Below are 19,910 nucleotides of genomic sequence, written 5' to 3' on the forward strand. Positions count from 1 at the left end.
TGTGGAGAGACGGGCAACAGCTGGGGAAAGCAGTGCTGCCAAACAAGGTATAGCGTCTCTCATCGGCTGGGGAAGAGAGGGGGAACGACAGACCAATCACCCGCCGCTGTACCGCTTACGGTAAAGTATATGGGGATGGATCCTTTTGGTCAAGTACCTGGTACCTTTTTCAACACTTAACGCGCCTGCGCGTCCTCCCAACTCATCCCACACGCTCTTGGTGTTCATTTCGCGTTGACCGTGTCGGACGACCATCCATCACTGCATAACCAAGCGTTCAACCGCCACATCCTTGTCGCCGGGCCTAAACTCTGGCCGTCGGTGTTTGTAGGATATCTAGCTAGCCTTAATTCCACAGAGGTTTGGTGGAGGGGTGAATGTAAGGCAGGACTTTCAGTCAAACGGACCAAAAAAATTACCCAGAGGATGGCACAGGGAGATGGATTTGACCGGATTTATTCCGCGACATATAGCAATGTAAGGATCGATCCTTGTGTTGATTTTGACGTTCGCTCGGGCTGAACATGATCTTTAGGTACCTGTGTATGAGTTTAACGCCAACGGGAACCATGTGATGCGGAGACGATCGGACGATTGGATCAATGCAACGCATATTCTTAAAGTGGCAGATTTCGACAAACCCGCCCGCACGAGAATTCTTGAGCGAGAGGTGCAGAAGGGTGTACATGAAAAGGTCCAGGGTGGATATGGAAAATATCAGGGTGCGTAATTTCCAAATTACCCCCCTCTTTCTTCCGGGCGAGAATGTGACTGAAGGATTCTGAATAGGAACATGGGTGCCGTTGGAAGATGGCCGGCTATTGGCTGAACGCAATGGCGTTTTGGAAAAGCTACGCCCGATCTTTGAGTTTGTGCCTGGAGACCGAAGTCCTCCGCAGGCGCCGAAGCATACCACTGCGGCCTCAAATAAGCCCAAGGTGCCGAGGAACCTTGGTGTTCCCCGAAGATTGACGAGTATGTATCACCAGAAGAGCCTTGAAAAGTGAAGCATTGCTGAGAATGTGATAGATTTGACCCCCATTCCGCCTCCAAGTCAAGTCAGCGAGGACCACTATGATGCTATGAGCGGTCAATTACACGACGAGTATGGCACGCCGGACAATACAAGTATCGCTTCCGAGTCAATTCTAGCAGACGAGGAGCTGGTTCCCATGTCACAACACTCGACGCTATCACGAAAGCGCAAACGGCGTGCTCCCGATGTAGAAGCGTTGTCAATGATTGAGCAACAGCATCTAGTTTATGCGGACGAGCTCTTGGATTATTTTATGCTTTCATCCAATGAACCCGTATTACAGATTGCTCCGCCCGTACCGCCTGTGCAGTTTGACATTGACAGGCCTATCGACGACCAAGGGCACACTGCTCTACACTGGGCCGCTGCAATGGGAGATCTTGCGGTAATTCGTGACCTTCTTCAGCGGGGCGCCAAAACAGGGGCGCTCTCAAACTGCGGGGAGACTCCGCTTATGCGAGCTGTCTTATTCACGAACAATTTTGAAAAAGAGACAATGCCCAAGTTAACACAATTGCTTCTTCACACTGTGGATATGCGAGACTTTTTCGGCTCTACAGTCTTTCACCACATTGCTGCCACAACGAGCACGCGAAGCAAATTCCTCTGCGCGAGGTATTACATGGAATCAATAATCAACAAGCTCGGCGAACGGATGGCCGACCACGAGGTTGCAGCGATTCTCAACGCCCAAGACGACGCGGGAGACACGGCTCTCATCATCACAGCGAGGCATGGAGCGCGAAAGTGTGTTCGGTCACTCATCGGACACAATGCTCTAGTAGACATTCGAAACAAAAAGGGTGAATCGGCAGATGATTTGATCCGGGAGCTTAACTCGCGTCGGAACTACCACTTTTCTCAAGCCTCTTCGTCGCCCTTCCAAATGAACGACGCACGACCGGCAGGCGATGACGTTGAAGGCAGCACCCGGAGTGGCAACAATCTCTTCGACGGCTCCGGTCTTGACAAGGCAAAACGCAAGTCGGACGCCGCGATATCCGTCATGCAGAAACTCGCACCGATGATCAATGACCAAGCAGACAAGCTCGCGTCGGCATTCGACCTGGAGCTCGCAGAGCGCGAGACGGACCTCAACGAGGCCCACCGGCTGCTCAAGAACATGCAGCAAGAGATTGAGCAAGTTCGGAAACAGTCATTTTTCCTCTCCACGAGCGGCGAAGACGAGGTGGTCGAACAAGCTCGTTTACAAGAATACAACAAACTCCTTGCCGACAACGAGAGCCTCCTAGAACACCTGCAAGGCGTTGAATTAGGGCGTCTCATCCATGCCCACGAGGAGAACAACACCTCTACAGATAACAACGGAATCAAGACAACATTAGGCAATGACCAACAAGCGCAATCGCATCTGCGCCCAGGAGACGTCAAATCCGAACCCGGCATCCTACTCGACCAACAATCTACAACTTCCACCCTCCAGGAAAAGCTGCGGTATTGCTCCGCCCTCTACCACGAACAGAACACCCGCCGCGCTCTCGTCCGCGAAGTCGTTCAGAACCAAAGCATTGCCGGCCTCGGCGAGCGCCAAAAGGACTACAAGCGCCTCATCGCCAGCGCGCTTGACATTGCCGAGGAAAATGTGGATCATATGCTCCCTGAGATTCTGCAGGAACTGGAAGCAGCGAATATGGCAGACGGCATTGCCGATTCTCACTCCCTGCCCCAGGCAGTGGAGGGTTAATATTCGTGTTCTGTTTTATTTTATTTTTCTTCTTCATTCCCCTTAAGATGATTCCGTTCCTTGTTTTTTTCTTCGTTCCCTATAAGATGATTCTGTTCCTTTTTTTTTTCTCCCCCACTCTCTATAAGACGACTCCTTTTCCCTCGTCAATCCCGTTTTAACAACATATCTTTTCCTCACTCCCTCTCTCTCCCCCTTTCACCCTGGTTCAGTGCCCCTTGGCACACACATCTTGACCCATGCGAACCAGCTGTCTACCACTGCATTCCCGTTTCCATTCCTTTTTTTATTCTATTCTATTCATGTCTGTTTCTATCCATGTCAAAGTTGGGAGTTTATGGGGTTCCTTTTCTCTTCTCTTCTCTTTTCTTTTCTTTTTCTCTCTTGACGGGTGGGATATAGGTTAACTACGGCGTCATACGTACCTTTTCGATATTCTCTTCTTCTTTTTTTTTTCTCTCCCTCTCCTCTACCTATTTCAGTGGTTCCGTGTTACTCTCTACCTTTTTTGCTTTGTCTTTCCCTTACCATCCATCATCTTCACAGCCGGAATGGTTTAAAGAGTTATTTGGGTATTCCTTAAGACTGTGCAGTAGGATATTAGGAAATTAGGATATAGGATATCATTTACATCTTTTTTACTGTCCATCTTTTTCTCAGATGCTTATTTTTGGTGTATGATATATATCATGTCACGCCTTTTATTCGTGTCTTAGTATATACCCCTAGCTGGGTGAGCAAGATTTTACGTGCCAAATGATTTTAGAAATTGAAATCTCCACAGAAGATGTTATGGTCAATTGTAACTAAAATTTTCGATGCGACAGCCAGGACTATAGCAATTATCCAAACCTTTGAATGAACCAGAGTATTACAGTGGCATAAACAAAGTAACTCAGCGATTGGGGACTTTTCTTTTTCCTTCGCCCGATTAGAGGCTCTCATCTCCAGCACGCACCCCAAGTTTCATTTTGAATCCTTAACCCGGCCCGAGAGAAAAACGCCTCTGCATTGGGCTGCTGAACACTTACGACACTGCAACTTCAGCCGGGCCGGCCAAGGTTCCATACTGCGTCAATTGGGCCTCAGTCAAGCCTCCCGAAAAGGTCGTGAGGACGGCGAACGCAACGCCCGTGATATTCGCAGGCAGGGGTACCGTGCCCGTGCCACTGCCCGTCTTTGTGACTTCTTGGAAGATGGGCGCCTGGACATCTTGATTGATCAGGGCAATGTACAGGGGTGCATTGGGATCGACCGAGACGAAAAACTTGCTTGGATCCCAGGCAAAACTGAGCGTGGTTCCGGCGGCGACAGGAGGCTGCAAATTCTGCGGCGGCATGGGCGAGGTCAAGTTGAGTTTGGGCAGCACAATGATGGGAAGAGGCTGCGGGCAGGAGACAATAAACATCTGAGCGAGATTGTACGCGAACACGGGTGTCAAGGCCGTATCAAAGGCAGTTGGGAACGGAGATGCGCCTATTTCAGTACGAACATAGGCATCGTGTCGAGCCTCGACGGCGAGAATGGATCCAGCAGCCGTGAGAAGCTGCTCATTGTCGCTGAATCCGGTTGCCCCGCCAATATATGCGCCGATACCCACGCTGCATATTTAATTTGCGTAAGTCTGGATATTTGTCGCTGGGAGGGAAGAAGGAAGGACAGGAAGGAGGCTAGAAGATGGAGGGAAGAGAAACGTACGTAGAGACCATATTTGCCAGCGCAGCAAACGATTTGGGATCGGTAAAAGGAAATTTGTATTGGCAGGTCGGAATAGGAGTTATTCCATTCGACGTAAGGACCGTAGTGAGTAGGTCAATGTGGGTTTGTTCATGCTAGTAAACACGGGGTATGTTAGTCTTTTGTATATATTAAGAAGCTTTAAAAAAAGGATTATAGCCCCATGATGCTAATTCGCCCATTTTATGATGGGAGATGTGAGAACAAAGCATATAGTGAAAAAAGGAAACTGACCGATGCAATGACTCCAACATTGTCACGGAATCCGGGTGGAAATCCAGCAGATTCATACTGTTGCTCAGTAAAGTTTTGGAAGCCTGAACTGTACATGGCATGCTCCAGATGCTCAAGGTACAATGCCAATTCGAGGACAGATTGGTCAGAGGCGGATAGTGCCCGCTTGGTCAAAGGAACAGAGGCGACCAAGGGAAGCACCCCAATGGCCAATGGAAGAAAGGACAGCAGCTTCATCGTAGCAGCTTCTCGATGAACCTGTGGAGGCTATGTAGATTATGCACAATACGACAATCCTGAGAGATTGAAGATGAGATGCAAGCAACGGTGGAAGATGAGCAACTTCAAAAAGGATCTGAAAGGAGTCTCTTAAACTAATGCAGGTGGAGAAAGTTTCTTCAGAGGCAGAGGCAGAAGGAGGCGCAGAGTCCCAACTATATGCCAAGCTGGGGTGGGCGGGGAGAGGTCGGGCACGAAATGAACACGGACATGTAAGAATATAAACCTCCATGGTACACACAGCGTAGTCGACCTTTCCGGAAAGAAGAACCTTGTTTTGAATTGACGGGATCCTGCAGTCGGTTTCGAGAGGAGAAAGTGGCAGATGATCGAGTAAGGGGATGACGGTTACAGTTAGATTGGAAACACTTGTCAATCCCCAGTCCCCAGAACGCGGGACGAGTGACGCCAACAGAAAAGCATCCTGGGCAGGACTTTGTTCTTCATACTTGCAAAGCAAGGAACTGGGTAGTCACTGCGACCAATGTTTAGAAAGAAACGCGGGGGAGGAAGAGGATTACTCTCTGTGTGTGAGTGGACGTATATGGATTCATCTTATGTTGACATCACGATATGATGAGAGAGTGAGGGTACTAGCTGGGATGAGGGTTCTAAACTAACCCGCTTAGCTAGACGGGAAACTGATTCGCCTAAGCTTCGCAACCGAACATGGCCTTTTTGGCGATTTGTAGCTTATGATGAACCCCCAGAGCTTAACAGCCGGAACTACCCCACACATCCCCCTCTGCAAAATACGTTACGGCAGGGAAAAGTCAATCATCCGCACTAACGAAAGAGGCGGCAAACAATGGCAAAAGAAATAGTTCCTTGGCAAGTGCGGAATATCATCCCCCGAGTCAGCCAGCTACATTTGGACATTTGATATTGATTCGTTAGGCGTTAACGATTTTGCCTGTTATCTACAGCATTTGCAGCATTTTAGTGTTCCCCATTGGAAGTCATATTCATGAACCCAAGGGATCGCTCCGATTAGATTTGTCTATATACAGTTGCTCTCTGCAACAAATACCCTTCTATACTATATCCATGGCGCAGAATTAGAGTTATAAAATGAAAAGGGAAGAGAAAAGGGGGAACCATGTCTCGGAAAGATCATAGTTAGACGGTGGATATCGCGCTTTCTTCCTGCTCCCGCCACGTGCCGAGCATTTCATCCCCGAGCCCCTCTCGACGTCCTTCTGGCGTGGATATGCTGTTGGCAGCTTTGACCAGGTCATAGCAGATGCTCTCACTGACCACGCTATCCTTCTTGTATTCCGCATGTGTGCCAACAAAATGCCGCAGCCACTTGGCCCCAGTCCAAAGCTCTCCATTGGCTCGCCTTCGAATTAAGCTTAGATATCGAGCAAGTTCGCATCGAGTTTGCACATCCACATTGATTGAATCGAGATAAGTCTCCACCAATGGAATGAGACCGGGGAAGCCATCCCCGGCTGGTCGTGACTGACCATTAATTATTTCGTCAATGGTCATCAATTCATATTCATCTTCGACCTCGCCAGGCGGCGTGGCCGGTCGACTGGTGGTCGTAGGCGTCGTGGTGCCAGAAGGGGTGCCGGTGCCATTGGCCTTTGTGGAACGTGAGGGGAAAGGGCGCTTGCGGAAGTAGAAGCGTTCATCCAAAACAGCGTTACGCCGATGCGCAGTCTCCATGTTTTCTGTTACCTTTGTAATGGGAATGTAAAAGTTGAGATCAAAACTTAGAATAGCCCGAGTGACCAGCACGATGAAGATGGAAAATGCCGCATTTTCAAAATCGGTCATTTGGATTTCCATGGACCGAAACTCCACACGCCAGCCGGTGTCCTTATCGGGTGGAGGGGGCTTGAACCGCATGTGCTGCCAGTTGGTAGACTGCAAGTTTTCAAAATGGTCCGTCTTGTTCAAATCAAGCTCCAACAAGTCTTCGCTGAAGATGACAATGGGATCGCGGATGAAGAGATGGGCAAAATGCGTGGCCAACAATTCATCCATGCCGCCCTCGATCAATCTTGCTTTAAGCTTCTCATCAGTGACAAGATCGGGATCGAGATATTCTGGTCGCAGCCGCGGGTCTTGAGCGATGTACGTCGAGTTCGACGCATATCGGGATTTGGGAATCCGCCATCGGTCATTCTTTAATGGCTGCTTCATTGTTAGCGCATCTTTTGCTAGGAAAAAAGTTAAAAAGAGCAGTGTCCCGTTTTGGTCACTAATACCTTTTCACCCAATTCCTCTGGCGTCCGGTCATCCACGGATGCGCTGACTTGGTTCCATCGCACATCGGTGTCGGCGAGGAACCCCTTGTAAATGGGGGTGGCGGCAGTCAAGGCAAGCATGATTGGCCCAAGGGGGCTAAGTTGGTCGTAGAGAGTCCGCCCTTCTGAGATATTCTTTGACTGAAATGTGATCTGGAGGCAGCAGCTTCCCATGCCATAAGCCATAGCATCCATGTATATGTAATTCTCTTTAACGGCGCCATTTCGCACATCATCGTCTTCGGGCCAGAGATGCAAATCATAATTGACCGTTGGGTCAAAAAAGGGCCAAGGGGTTTTCTCGTCCCGGTAGATGGGGACATTGACCTCAACCTTCCGGCCTCTTCTTGCCCTTATGTTTGCTGCTAACGTGGGGAAACGAATGTGGGGGTTTGCAATTTCGTCGGGCAGAAATTGAGAGCGCAACTTAGGGCCTGACGGAGGGAAATAAGGAGTGATGAATTCGTCCTTCGTTCCAAGCCGAGGGAACGTCGTCAGCGTTACTGGAAATTCATTTCCATGCATGTGATCTTTAGCCAAGATTCTCCTGCTCAGTCCATCAGCTCATGGTTTCGTCGGGAGAGACACAAGACAATGGCACATACCGCCATTTCATGTTTGGTTCAACGTCCAATAAGTCCTTGCAGTTGATACCCCATGGCTTTCCGGGGGTTGCTTCGAGCATGAAGCGGCCGAATTCCGGGTGAAAGACGGGAAGCGCTTCGTTCTTTCTGAGAATTTGAATGCGTTAATAGTGATTCATCCGCCAATTCAAAGTGTCACGCGATACCTTTCGACCGACTGCAAATCTGGAACGACGCCGCCATGTTCTTTGAGGGATTCATCTTTTGCAAGCGCCGTCAGGATATCCGCTTGACGCAAGGATAATTTCACATTGCGATCTTGATCTTCGAATGCCACGACGAGGTATTCAATCTGCCAATCTTATTAGCAATGACCGCAAAAAAGGAAGGATGTCTGAGCTGGCCGCAAACCTCATCGCCCCAAAGCAACGCATCTCTCTCTTTGCCCTTGGCCCGTCTCCATATTGCAAGCAATTGCTAGAAAAGAGGTCATTCCTAGCCCCGGCACATATATTTCGCAGCTGATAGCGAGCATACCTCGATCCCCCATTCCCGCACATGGCTTGCACGCTTCTTTGCTTCCGACCAGTCGAGAGGGGTTCCCACCGCACTGGAGTTCCTGTTAGACAAAGCATAGGCGTTGCTCAGAAAGAGGGGGTTATCATACAGTAGACCCATGATTTCGGACCAACACCCAATGGCCCGGAGTTTTGGTCGCTCAAGCTTGGCGGGGTTATTGTGACCGCTGAAGGAGCCTCACGGGGAGGTCTTCCACGCCGCTCACTTCTCTAGGGGGCAAGACAATATGAGGTTCTTGTACGGCTGGTTCAAGGAGAGAATGATTTTCCTCCAGATAGAAAAGAACGGATCTGGGCTTCTTGAGATTGATGTGACTGTTTCGGCTCTAGCGTCAACGTCGGGAGGGAGATCCGACTAAAACTAGCGGAGGCTTTGGGCGGAAGACAGGAACGGTCGAGTCAGATATTAGCGGATGAAGGTTGTCTACGAGGTTAAATGCACATGTCAGATTTTCTTGCAATTACGGAGTAAGGACCAGATAATAAGATTCATTCAAGCCGAACCCATCATAATTTTTGGGCCCGGAAAAGCGCACAGAATTTAGAAGGTTCATTGTGAAAAAGAGGAGCCGATTTGATATGTGATACTGTAGTGGGCATGGTCTGAGGGGTCCATCCAGGTGTGGATAGCTTATGATGGTGGATTGCTGTATTATTAATGCGATGACGAGCTCATGACTTGTCAATTTATTGGTCAGTCGTTGTTCGGCTCCTGTCCCTGTCGAACTACACAACAAGGGACAGCACGAGATGGTGCCTATGCTGGGCACTTTCCCCACCAGCAGAAGAAGAAGAAGAAGAAGCATTTGAACAATACTTTTTACCTTCTAGTAGTGGTCCAAGAGCAAATTTTGGTGAATTGTCAGAGGGTTTATGACCTTATCCCTACTTTTGACATGCTTATTCCTCTAGATGACTCTCCTGGCTCGGTTGCTCCGCACATGACAATAATGTGGGACTATAATACCCCTCTGGCCAAGGCGGAGTCACCATGATCTCGTTATATGATCCGATTATTACTGCCATACCTTTGTACTTGCTGGCACAATTTCTTCAATTTTCGTGCAAGCAGTCCGGACTCCACTGTCAGGGTCGTTCGTCGTTGGACCGTACCCAAGGGACGAATGCGGGCATTGCGGAAACGATTGCCGTTATCGGCCACACTATCAATTATCAACGAAACAAATTCTAAAACAGGAAAACTGTATCTTTACCCATAAGTGGTATTCCAGAAGACCTCAGAACACTCCCACTGGTCATTTGCATATTCAATCCTCGAAGAATCATATAAGAAAAATGTTGTATTACAAAAAGCAACCTTTCTCCAAATCCAAGGACGGCAGCAAAAGGCCGCAACGAGTCCAAAGATCTTGTTGTTGCAACAATCGTTGACGACCAATTTACGTGCTCTGCTTAGTAATCACAACGCGGCAAAAATGCCCCTCTATCGATCTGACAGTTCCACAACTCCGGCGGAGAACGGAAGAACCCCCCTCCACAAACCCACGTCCGAAAATATTTCCTCCCCGGGAATTTTGTCACTCAAGCAAACCCCCCCCCCACCAAGCACCGGTGGCCTTCTGGACAAGCACTTCTGCTCCCTCATTCCTGCCATTAGTCGTCGATAAGGGCCGATTGATTTAATTTTTATTCTTGTTACATTGAGAACCATTTGTAAAAAAGACCTCTCAGTAACTTGCCCCGCCATGGCTTCGAACGACATCTACACCACTCCCTTGACCGGGCGGTATTCGAGCAAGGAGATGCAAGAATTGTTCTCCTTGCGGACCCGCTACACCAACTGGAGAAAGCTCTGGCTCTGGCTTGCCGAGTCACAAAAGGAGCTGGGTCTGGAGATTTCGGACGAGGCGATTGAGCAGATGAAGGCCCACCTCGAGGTGCAAGACGATGAGTTCCCGATCATCTCTGCTGAGGAGAAGCGACGAAGGCGCGTACCCACATAAGAGACAATTAATTGCTCTTTGATTTCAAACTATAAGCTAACATGGCATCGACAGACACGATGTCATGGCTTGCGTGCACGCATACGGCCAGGTAGCTCCTGCTGCCGCCGGTATTGTACACTGGGGAGCCACTAGCTGCTACGTGACCGATGGAGGTGATCTCATGGCCATGCGCGATGCATTGAACCTCTTGCTGCCAAAATTGGCTCGCGTGATCCACCAGCTCAAGCAATTCGCCATAGCGCACCGTGACCTCCCCTGCTTGGCTTTCACCCACGGTCAGCCCGCCCAGCCAACAACGGTTAGACAAACCATACGCCCTCCTAGACAATAGGATCTTGCTAAAGGATTTTGTACATTAGATTGGAAAGCGTGCCTGCCTTTGGATTCAGGACCTGCTCCTGGATCTGCGCAACCTCGAGCGTGCGCGCGACGACCTGCGGTTCCGCGGTGTCAAGGGCACCACCGGTAGCCAAGCTTCCTTCCTTGCCATATTTACCGGCAACCACGAAAAGGTCGAGCAATTGGATGAGCTTGTCACCAAGAAGGCTGGCTTCCCCTCGGCCTTCACCATCACCAGCCAAACATACACTCGTAAGGTCGACGTCGACGTCATCTCCGCCCTCGCTTCTTTTGGCTGCACTTGCGAGCGTATTGGTGGTGACATCCGCCACATGGCCGCTATGAAGGAAATGGAGGAACCCTTTGAGAAGGACCAGATTGGCAGCTCTGCCATGGCTTACAAGCGCAACCCCATGCGCAGCGAGCGGTTGTGCAGTTTGGGCCGTGTGCTCAAGAACCGCATCGGCGACGCCATGGACACTTACAGCGCGCAGTGGTTTGAGCGTACGCTTGACGACAGCGCCAACCGCCGCATCACCATCCCCGAGTCCTTCCTCTCGGCCGATGCCTGCTTGATTCTCTTGACAAACATTACCGCTTCTCTTGTGCTGTACCCCGCCGTCATTGAGAAGAGACTGCAAGAAGAGCTCCCCTTTATGGCCACGTACGTCTCTCATTGTTATCTTCCCTTCACCCCCTCACCACCTTACTATCTCGCTAACCTCAAATGCTCGTCTTTAACAGCGAGAACATCATGATGGCCCTCGTCGAGCAAGGCGTGTCCCGCCAAGACGCACACGAAGAGATTCGTGTCCTCTCGCACCAAGCTGCCGCCGAAGTCAAGGCCAAGGGCAAGCCCAACGACCTGATCGAGCGTGTCCAGAAGACGGAATTCTTCAGGCCCGTCTGGCCTCAGCTCCCATACTTGCTCGACCCCAAGTCCTTCACCGGCCGTGCTTCTCAGCAAGTTACCGCCTTTACTCGTGAGGGCGGCGAAGTCGACTCCGCTCTGCAACAGTACAAGGCCGGTCTCGACTTGGTTGCTGTCGGCGAATTGCACGTCTAAGCCATTTTAAAATAAAGCTCCTTTGCCTCTTTTGTCCTCCGTCTACTTTTTCAACATCTTCTCCATACTCTCTCCGACCTATCCTCGCAAATTCTTCTCAAGAAGCCAGCCTAGGTCATCTGTATGACTCTCAATTGCTTGGCGCATGGACGCAGGGGTGCTGTTTTGTGCTACTCCTGTTCAAGCGTTAGCATTCCCTCGAAACATATTTCCGCAGCGGCCCGGTCGCGACTCGTTTTTTCAACCTTCTCATTCGCTGCTATCAAGCCTCATGAAAATTTCCTTTTATTTTTCATATTTTTCCTCCCTTGTAAAAGTATCTAAAAGATACCATGTATACTTCCTAAACGAAAGCAATGAAAACAAGAATATATTTCACCAATAAAAATATATCCCCAATGTTCAATCGAAATCTTCCTTATTTATGCTTTGGGAGGGAACACAAAAAGGAATAAAGCCACTTACTTTTAACATGACATGTTGGCACAATAATGGGCAATTCCACCAGACCATCTCTAAGCCCATCATTTTATTCTCCTATCTTCTGAGTCTCAGGATCGCATGGCCAAGAAAAGAAAACGATAAAATAAGAGAAATAAAAGAAATAAAAAACCTTAAATAGCCAATCTAGTCAATTGGTCCTCCAAATCCCCCGCACGCGTCACTCCATCCGCCGTACGATGATCCTCGCCCCCAACAGGCGCGCCACACTCCGGACATGTTGACAGCTGCACGGCGCCTCCGCATTCACCTATTGTAAAGGGATGACCATTCTGGCAATAATACCAATGACCGGTGCCCCGAAACTCGCGAGCCATGGCGGCAATCACAGCCGCGCGTTCTTCATTCGTGACAGCAGTGTAGAAGGTGGATCCGCTCAGCATCTTTTCTGCATTATCAATCTCGCCAGATAGCCCGGATGTCTGCCCTGGATACCTGCGACACAAGTCTCTCGCGGTAGCCAGAGCATTTCGTCCTTGCTCGAGATATTGCTCGCTGTCTTTCAGGTCGCTGAGATATGGTCGCTGCAAGGCGCAGAGCTGAGCTAGAAAGATGGAGCCTTCGACCTGCTGGGGAACACGGTTTGATTTGGCTGCCATGTCGATAAGCGCTTTGCAGGCGGTCATGTTTGCCTGCAAATTGACGGAAAGCTCGCACCCTGTCATTGACCCGATAGTGTTCCATTGCTTGTTACAGAGGGACAGAAAGTCGCCCAGTAAGGCAATGTCCAGACGAATCAAGAGCGCAGCGGCGAGAAGGAGACCTTTGGTCTGCAGGATAGTCTCGTCAAATTCGAATTTCCCGGTTACCTGCTTGGTTCTGCGCACCGCTTCTACAAGATCTCGGACACGATTGAAAGGTTGCTCTTCGACCTCGACTGCCCTGTAGTATCTCACAATGCGACCACGTAGTTTGGAGAGTGCATCCCAGCGTTTCGGGCAGTACTTTCGAACAAGCCCGTCCATGAGCTTGAATTGGTCATGAAGAGAACCGTCGATGCGGACAGTGTTATTATTCTCCTCCTGGAGCACTAGTAGTATTGATGAGAGGAGCATTCCTGTCCCGCGCTCGATTGCTTGGAGCGATCCCAAATGCCGTTGCAGGTCTTGAGCTAGGGGCACATATTCTCTATTAACGTACAAAATGAACTTCTTCGTTGACTCGTCTAGAATGGCACGACGCACTAAGCGGCCGTACCTGGAAATATCCCTCAGGGAGCCTCGACACGTGGCGCATCTCTTGATGTCGTCGACCGAAAAAGGCTCCGATGACGATGCAATAGCGATTGGCTTCTCATCTGCATCATCCATCAGGTAGTATTTCTTCATATCCATCTGGCCATCCATGCTTTCAACTGTCAAAAAGTGACCGCAGCGAGGAAAGATGCATGGATTTTCATCTAGGTTGATCTCGTGGTAGGACTGCGACAAAATAAAATCGACTTCGCGGTCCTTGATACCCTGGTTTGCACAGATTTGACAAAATACCGGCAGCGGACATGTCTCTCCGCAAACCGAGGGACACTGATGGCCACAGGAAAGCAGTTTCTCACAACGACGAGAGCAAGGGATGTTGTCGCAGGGAGCAGCGCAAGGCAATGAACACTCACTGTGTGGACAGGAGGAGAGGCATTTCGATTCAGCACAAGGTGCGCAGGGCTCGCAACATTTTTTGGAGCATTTCGAGTGAGCACATTGTACGTCACAATCAGCCTGACATGGAGGACATGGGTCTGACCCATGGCAGAGTGTGCGGCAGACATGGGCACATGTAGAATACTGTCGACCGCATTTCTGAAGGCATATACCATGGTCAACATTGACGGTATTGTCAGCCTTGCGAACAGTGCAATTCGAACAAGAGCGCTTGCATGTATGACCACAAGGCAGGGTAGATTGGCATAGGGCGGAGCATCTGAACTTTGGACTGCAGACGTTGATATGGCACGCAAGTGTAAGTGCGTGGTTGCATGCTGTAACCTGCTTTTGAACAGGTTGCGAGCACAAAACAAGAGAAGGTTCCTGTGCCTGCCAGCAGGGAAGATCCTGAGCGAGGTGTCCACATCCCAATCTTCGATCTGCCTGATAAACTTTCACCTGACATGCCTTTGGACAGGAATCTCCACAGAACTTAGGACATGGATGATCGCATCCCTTCAGCTGTCTCAAGCACTTTTCTTGGCAGTACACTGCGTCGTGAAGTATGGCTGAATGGCACTTTTGTTTACAAGCATGGCCGCATTTCAGTCGGTTCACGCAGCGCTGATTGCAGCCTCCCTCTGGAGAGAACTGCACAAAGTGGTCCGGGTCTGACACCGAGATAGGAGTGTCCGGGTGACGTGGGCATTGCAGATCAAGACTGTTTCCAAAGTTTCCATTCCGTTGTAAAATATTTATAACGTCCGCCCACATGGGCACGTGGCTCGAAGTCGATGAATTGCCAATGATATACATTCCATATTTGGCGCGTGAGAGTAATACATTGATTCTGTTCGAGGTCCGGAGGAAGCCACAATTTTTCTGCTCGTTGCTCCTCACCAGCGATATTACCACCACTTTGGCTTCCTCGCCCTGGAAATTGTCAATCGTGGCAACTCGAAGTGTCTGTAGGACACTGGCCTTCGCGATGGGGGCATGCTGTCCTGCATCATCTGCGTTCAATCCCGCCTTATCTAGTTCCTCCTGATCTCTCTCACCAAGAACAATAGCAACAGACCCACTGAGCTTGCGCCGGAGCCGGTGAAGTTGGCCGAGATATGGAGTCAGCACAGCAATATCACCACTTTGGTAGGAGCCTTGACGAATTAAGTGATTGACCAGCGCTGTTGTCATCTCAATCTCATGTTCATTCCAGTATGATGTTCCCCCGGCGTCCTTGCTCGAAGTGTTCCCTTCTGGACGTTGATGATCCAGCCAAAATAGCCTCCTCCGCATCCCAAACACTTCTGGATATTCCGAAACGAACGGCGAATCTTCCAGGCAGGGATACAATGTGTCTCTGACCAGCTGGGCGATTGACGGGTGCATTCGGCGCTGGGTCTGGAGTGTGCTGAAAGGAATCCGAACCCCAGAGCTATCATCAGGATCCACCAGTCTTTCAAAAAGCGAAGTATCTAACGAGTACTTCTCACCTCCTTTGTGATCCTCTCGAGAAAGATTAAAATCCTGAACCTGAGGACGAAGCTGCATATGGTCACCAATTAAGATAGCATGCTCAACCGAGGGCAACAGAGCCGTCAGAAGATGGGCCTCGAGAACTTCACCAGCTTCTTCACACAGCACAACTTTTGGTTTCAACCGCTGAAGCATCCTGAGGTTACGAGCAAGACCCGTGGTCGTTACCCCGACTACATGTGCTTCACGGAGACATCGGAAGTCGACTTCATTATTGATGTTGTTGAGCCATTCCTTCGATTTTCGCTGTTCCTGAAGCAAATCCTTTGCGTTTGCATGCAGCTCCACTCTATTCTTTGTAAGCCAATCGTTGTAGAGTATTTTCCGCTCCTCTGCCGACGTTTCGTCGAGGTGAACATCCTGGAGAACGGCTATAGACCGCGGTACTTTTTTAAATGACCTGCCTCCTGCATTGATCCATTGCTTGAATTTACTTCCTCTTTTGGCTTCCACTTCTGCAAAACCCTCCTTATCCTTCGCGAAAAGTTGCGAATAATGTCGGGGACTGGATCTTCGGAGAAAGAACTTCAAATTTCCATATGAGCCTTCTGAGTCCAGTCGCAGATTTTTGAAACCGTCCTCCAATTCATCAAGCTTTTTGTGAAACTGCCACTGCACTTGTTTTTCGGCCTTCGTTTTGGTCGCCTTAGCAACTAATTTACGCAGGTTATATGGGTCCACGAGCTCCGACTTTGACTGTGCCCCGATGCGGATAATTTGTGTAGTAATATTCTTCGTCAGCAGATCCTCAAGTAACTGGTCTAGCGCATGATTCGTGTAACAGACGCAAATAATTGGCCCAATGTGAGCTCCTGCTTTGGCTCTGTTTGCCAGAAGCACTTCAATGAGAGCGACACCAGTGTAGCTTTTACCTGTACCTGGTGGGCCCTGTATAAGTCCGATGCTACGCTGAAGAGCGTTCACCAATGCCACAGCCTGTGCATTGTCCAGAGTCGAATGATCCTGTAGCTTCTTGATGTCAACAGGCTGATCCGGGCTAATTTCCAGCCGCGTACCATCCTTCATCAAACTGCTCAAGTCAAATCTAAACCCTGGCCGGGTGGCATACGCTGGTGGTTGCAGCACTTCGGCATTCTCTATTTTTTCCCCAGCATCCATGGGAGCAAGGAGCTTCGAGAATGGCAAATCCGCGCTTCGCTTCATCCTCTGGAGAGCTCGAAGTGTTGGCTCAAATGCGGCCAAGAGTATGCCAGGGAACTCCACTAGGGACAGCGAAGACAGTGCGCCACGAGGCCGGTAGCGATTGAGGATATATTGTACGTCGTCATCCTTAGGCTCAACCATATCTAATGTCACTGTGGCATTATCCCTCTTTTCCCAGAGCGACGCCAGGTTCTTCGGTTGAGGCTGGCTCGGCCTCGACCTTGGCGCCTCAGCAATAGTGCAAAAGATTGCATTTCCACTGTCATCTCCACCAGTTTCAGCAAGGCACACGAGCGCACCTGCCTGGAGGCGTTTCGACTGCTGCCACCATTCTTGTCTCTGCTGCGTACTCATGCTCTGGACATTTGCCGGTTGGCTGAATTGGACAACGAATTGTAGACCCGCGAACCGATCGAAGTGAAGAGCCACTACACAGATATTGCGGTATGCATACGTCTTGAGCTGATTAGTTCGCACTGCCTGGTTTTTAGATGGTCTTAACAAGATGTGGACCGCATCTCTCAGTTGACCAACTGTATCTTCCCTGAGAAGTCGAAAATTTCTGTCGAGGAGACCAGCGAGGCCACCTATGTGCCACTGCCCAGGGTCTTTTACTGGGAGGTACTCAGAGCGGATTGACATGATTTCCTTGAACGTAGGCATGATTTTGATGTCGCATATATCCGCAGAGTCGTTGTCGTGGCGTCCTCCCGGAGTGTCGCATTTTGCGATGAACGAGGGAATGGAGTTCTTTTCCCGGGCGATCTGACGTATATCATCAGCAACTGGGAGTGTGCTGCCGATATCTAGTCGACGCAGAATCCGTTCAAGATGTATCCGGGCATCGTGTAGCGAACTTGTTGTTTGCGACAATGACAAATCCTTGAAAATGGTTTCGAATTTCACAGCCACGGACTCCAAGGCATTGTTGGCAAATGCTACAGAGTTCAACTCAACGATCTGCCGGAAGACTAGGAGTGAAATCTCGAGATGACTGATCTCTACATCCGTCATTCTTTCACTCTCCGACTGCAAAACATCTGCGAGGAATCCAAGCAAGACAACAGCCCGGCTGCCAGACATCCCAAAGAGAACGTTATAGATGGTTCCAACTGCTTGTTCCAGGATCAAGGAATCGAGGACGTAGCGATGGGTGACTGTCTCGAAAAATGGGAGCATCTGATTTATAAAAGCAGTACTCTTTTCCGAAGACGACATTTTATCAAAATCCCTCTGGACAAGTTCTTTGATGCGCTTCAGTCCCATCTCCCCAGACAGGGATCGAATGACCTCTTGAAGGATACCATCATCCTCTTCGATTAGTCTTCTTGCCTCTTTGAAGAAGGACCCCAGTTGACTGCCCAGAGGGCGGGCATCCGATATTTGCAGCGGGATGCCTTTCCTCCAAGCGCGGAAATCTCGCTCGCTGCTGGGCGGCTCAGGCTTTTGTTCGGTCCGCCGATTGGAATTGATTCGTCCGGCGACATCGTGGGAGAATTTGCAGTATCGAAATCTGCATTTACCGTCTCTCGCAAAGTTGAAGCAAATTCTGTAGTCATTTAGTAAACATGTCTGTAAAGCTGATGGCAGCTGTGGGCTTTTACTCACTTTTGGTTTGTCATGGTGGTCTTTATTCAATAGTAATAGTTTGCCGGGAATAACTGCACGGTCGTCTCAGCCTTCTGCGGCCACGGTGGGATGGCAAATATGACGTTTATGAAAGTATAAGAAACTCACTGAAAGCTAGCTTTCAATGATATTAAGAAAAAGCGAAGAAGAAGAAAAAAATCAAAGAGAAGTGGTTATAGTGGCTGCTTGATGATGTGGCATAGTAGGCAGACGGAGTCTTGTTTGCATGGAAGCAAACATGCAGGTATGCAGCTGGGGCAACATCATTGAGACTGCCTAATAATGCGGCGCAGGAAGCTGGTAGAGCCTTGTCTGCATGATGAACACGTCGGCGCGTAGCTGTGGCCAGGCCATCGAAGGCTTGCTTGCGAAGCTGTGCCACTGACCAATCTTCTTGATATTCGACATCCCATTACGAATCAGTATCCAAGTACGGTTTATTGACCCTACTACTGGACCCCACAGAATGGATCTTTCCTATCCAAGGCCGAAGTCTGGCATTGTTGAGGCTTCTCTATACATGACTTTTGTGTTCAAGGACTGAACATCCCTACAGCAATCGGCGACGTATTTCTGCAAGTTTCAGCCTTGGAGGGGTCGAAAACCTTCCAAATCTCGACGCACCCATCTAAAAAGGTTTGCCCCCAAGGAAACTAGTTCTGCATGAACAAACTTAGCCATCGAGCCTCATCCTATCAGGTTTTCTTTTGAACTCACCTTGGGCACCCCTTGGTTATTGAGTGTAGAGCTTGGGATCAAAAGCAAGGTCGGTAGAATTCGCTACAGCTCGGAGAAAAACATCTCTGTGTAAGGTAGTGGGCGTAATTGTATATATAGACTACCTACCTTAGGTAGGTACCTAGCTAAAATACCTTAAGTACTCATAGTTAAATTTAATGGTAACTGGTTACAACTGAAATTAAAGAAAGGGCAGCGGGACAGTTAACTAACGAGAGAGGACTCGTGGCTCAATTTCCAAGCAGAGAGCGATCGCATCGTTACGACCCTCCTCCGCAAAATCACTCTTGCCTCGTCGGACAGCAACCCCAGCTCCTGGAGCGCTTCCGGGACAGCCAAGTTAAAAAAAAAAAAAAAGGGAAAAAAAAAAAAAAAAAAACTTCCTCATGGTCTCTCTTGTTTTCGTCATTTTTGTCTTTTGGAATTTGATTATTGCTTCCGGGAGACTTCAATTTCTTCCTTGTTCTTTTTCAATTTTCCCCCCCATGTTTGATCTGAAATTCTTCTCATGGTAAAACTATATAAAACGAGTGTACACACAAGACCATTTGGTTCCAATACATGAGACAAAATGTACATGTATTCAGGTAAGTCAATGGAAAAAGGGCGAGGGGAATTTGGAGGAGAACAAGAAGAGCTTGGAGCAAGTAGACAAAGGGACGAATGGGCGGGGGAACACTAAAAATTGGGCAATGAAGAAGAATTGGCAATAATCAATGCATCGGGAAAAAGATATAAAAGGTTTCATGAGATGCATTCCCATATTTTAGGCTACCAAATGTGCAATTAGAAAACAGACACGTGAGAAAGGAGACGTATGGATAATAAGTTGAAAGCGTATAGTCAAGTTAAATTAAATGACAATAAGCAAGGTCCCATATCCTGTCTAACCTTCCTCTCATATTTCCCTGGCCCTTCACCT

General features: G+C 49.1%; 5 protein-coding genes across 5 annotated transcripts; 2 read left to right on the forward strand and 3 right to left on the reverse strand.

Annotated features, from left to right (window-relative positions):
• Positions 1-196: 196 nt before the first annotated feature.
• Positions 197-2,861, forward strand: L228DRAFT_37899 (apses-domain-containing protein). The gene is made up of 4 exons (XM_018336540.1): positions 197-477; positions 536-722; positions 790-975; positions 1,030-2,861. Exons 1-4 carry the CDS (start codon positions 427-429, stop codon positions 2,739-2,741), a joined length of 2,136 nt encoding a protein of 711 aa, XP_018185206.1. The 5' UTR covers positions 197-426; the 3' UTR covers positions 2,742-2,861.
• Positions 2,862-3,768: 907 nt separating this feature from the next.
• Positions 3,769-4,949, reverse strand: L228DRAFT_270974 (hypothetical protein; the record flags this gene model as incomplete). The annotated part of the gene is made up of 3 exons (XM_018335466.1): positions 3,769-4,342; positions 4,440-4,573; positions 4,713-4,949. The coding sequence occupies 3 exons, from the start codon at positions 4,947-4,949 to the stop codon at positions 3,769-3,771; spliced, it is 945 nt and encodes a 314-aa protein (XP_018185207.1).
• A 953-nt stretch (positions 4,950-5,902) lies between these two features.
• On the reverse strand, positions 5,903-8,988 carry L228DRAFT_250709 (putative glutamate-cysteine ligase Gcs1). Its single transcript, XM_018333395.1, has 7 exons — positions 8,501-8,988; positions 8,371-8,443; positions 8,245-8,310; positions 8,040-8,185; positions 7,855-7,980; positions 7,211-7,796; positions 5,903-7,136 (listed from the first exon to the last, which is right to left on the reverse strand). Exons 1-7 carry the CDS (start codon positions 8,509-8,511, stop codon positions 6,111-6,113), a joined length of 2,034 nt encoding a protein of 677 aa, XP_018185208.1. The 5' UTR covers positions 8,512-8,988; the 3' UTR covers positions 5,903-6,110.
• Positions 8,989-9,977: 989 nt separating this feature from the next.
• Positions 9,978-12,180, forward strand: L228DRAFT_250713 (adenylosuccinate lyase). Its single transcript, XM_018333396.1, has 4 exons — positions 9,978-10,359; positions 10,430-10,676; positions 10,738-11,381; positions 11,462-12,180. Exons 1-4 carry the CDS (start codon positions 10,118-10,120, stop codon positions 11,781-11,783), a joined length of 1,455 nt encoding a protein of 484 aa, XP_018185209.1. The 5' UTR covers positions 9,978-10,117; the 3' UTR covers positions 11,784-12,180.
• A 217-nt stretch (positions 12,181-12,397) lies between these two features.
• On the reverse strand, positions 12,398-18,422 carry L228DRAFT_233760 (putative NF-X1 finger and helicase domain protein; the record flags this gene model as incomplete). Its single annotated transcript, XM_018330647.1, has 2 exons — positions 18,230-18,422; positions 12,398-18,170 (listed from the first exon to the last, which is right to left on the reverse strand). Exons 1-2 carry the CDS (start codon positions 18,241-18,243, stop codon positions 12,398-12,400), a joined length of 5,787 nt encoding a protein of 1,928 aa, XP_018185210.1. The 5' UTR covers positions 18,244-18,422.
• Between the last annotated feature and the right edge of the window lie 1,488 nt (positions 18,423-19,910).

Source organism: Xylona heveae, assembly GCF_001619985.1.
Source record: "Xylona heveae TC161 unplaced genomic scaffold L228scaffold_12, whole genome shotgun sequence".
In the NCBI taxonomy this organism is placed as follows: domain Eukaryota; kingdom Fungi; phylum Ascomycota; class Xylonomycetes; order Xylonales; family Xylonaceae; genus Xylona; species Xylona heveae.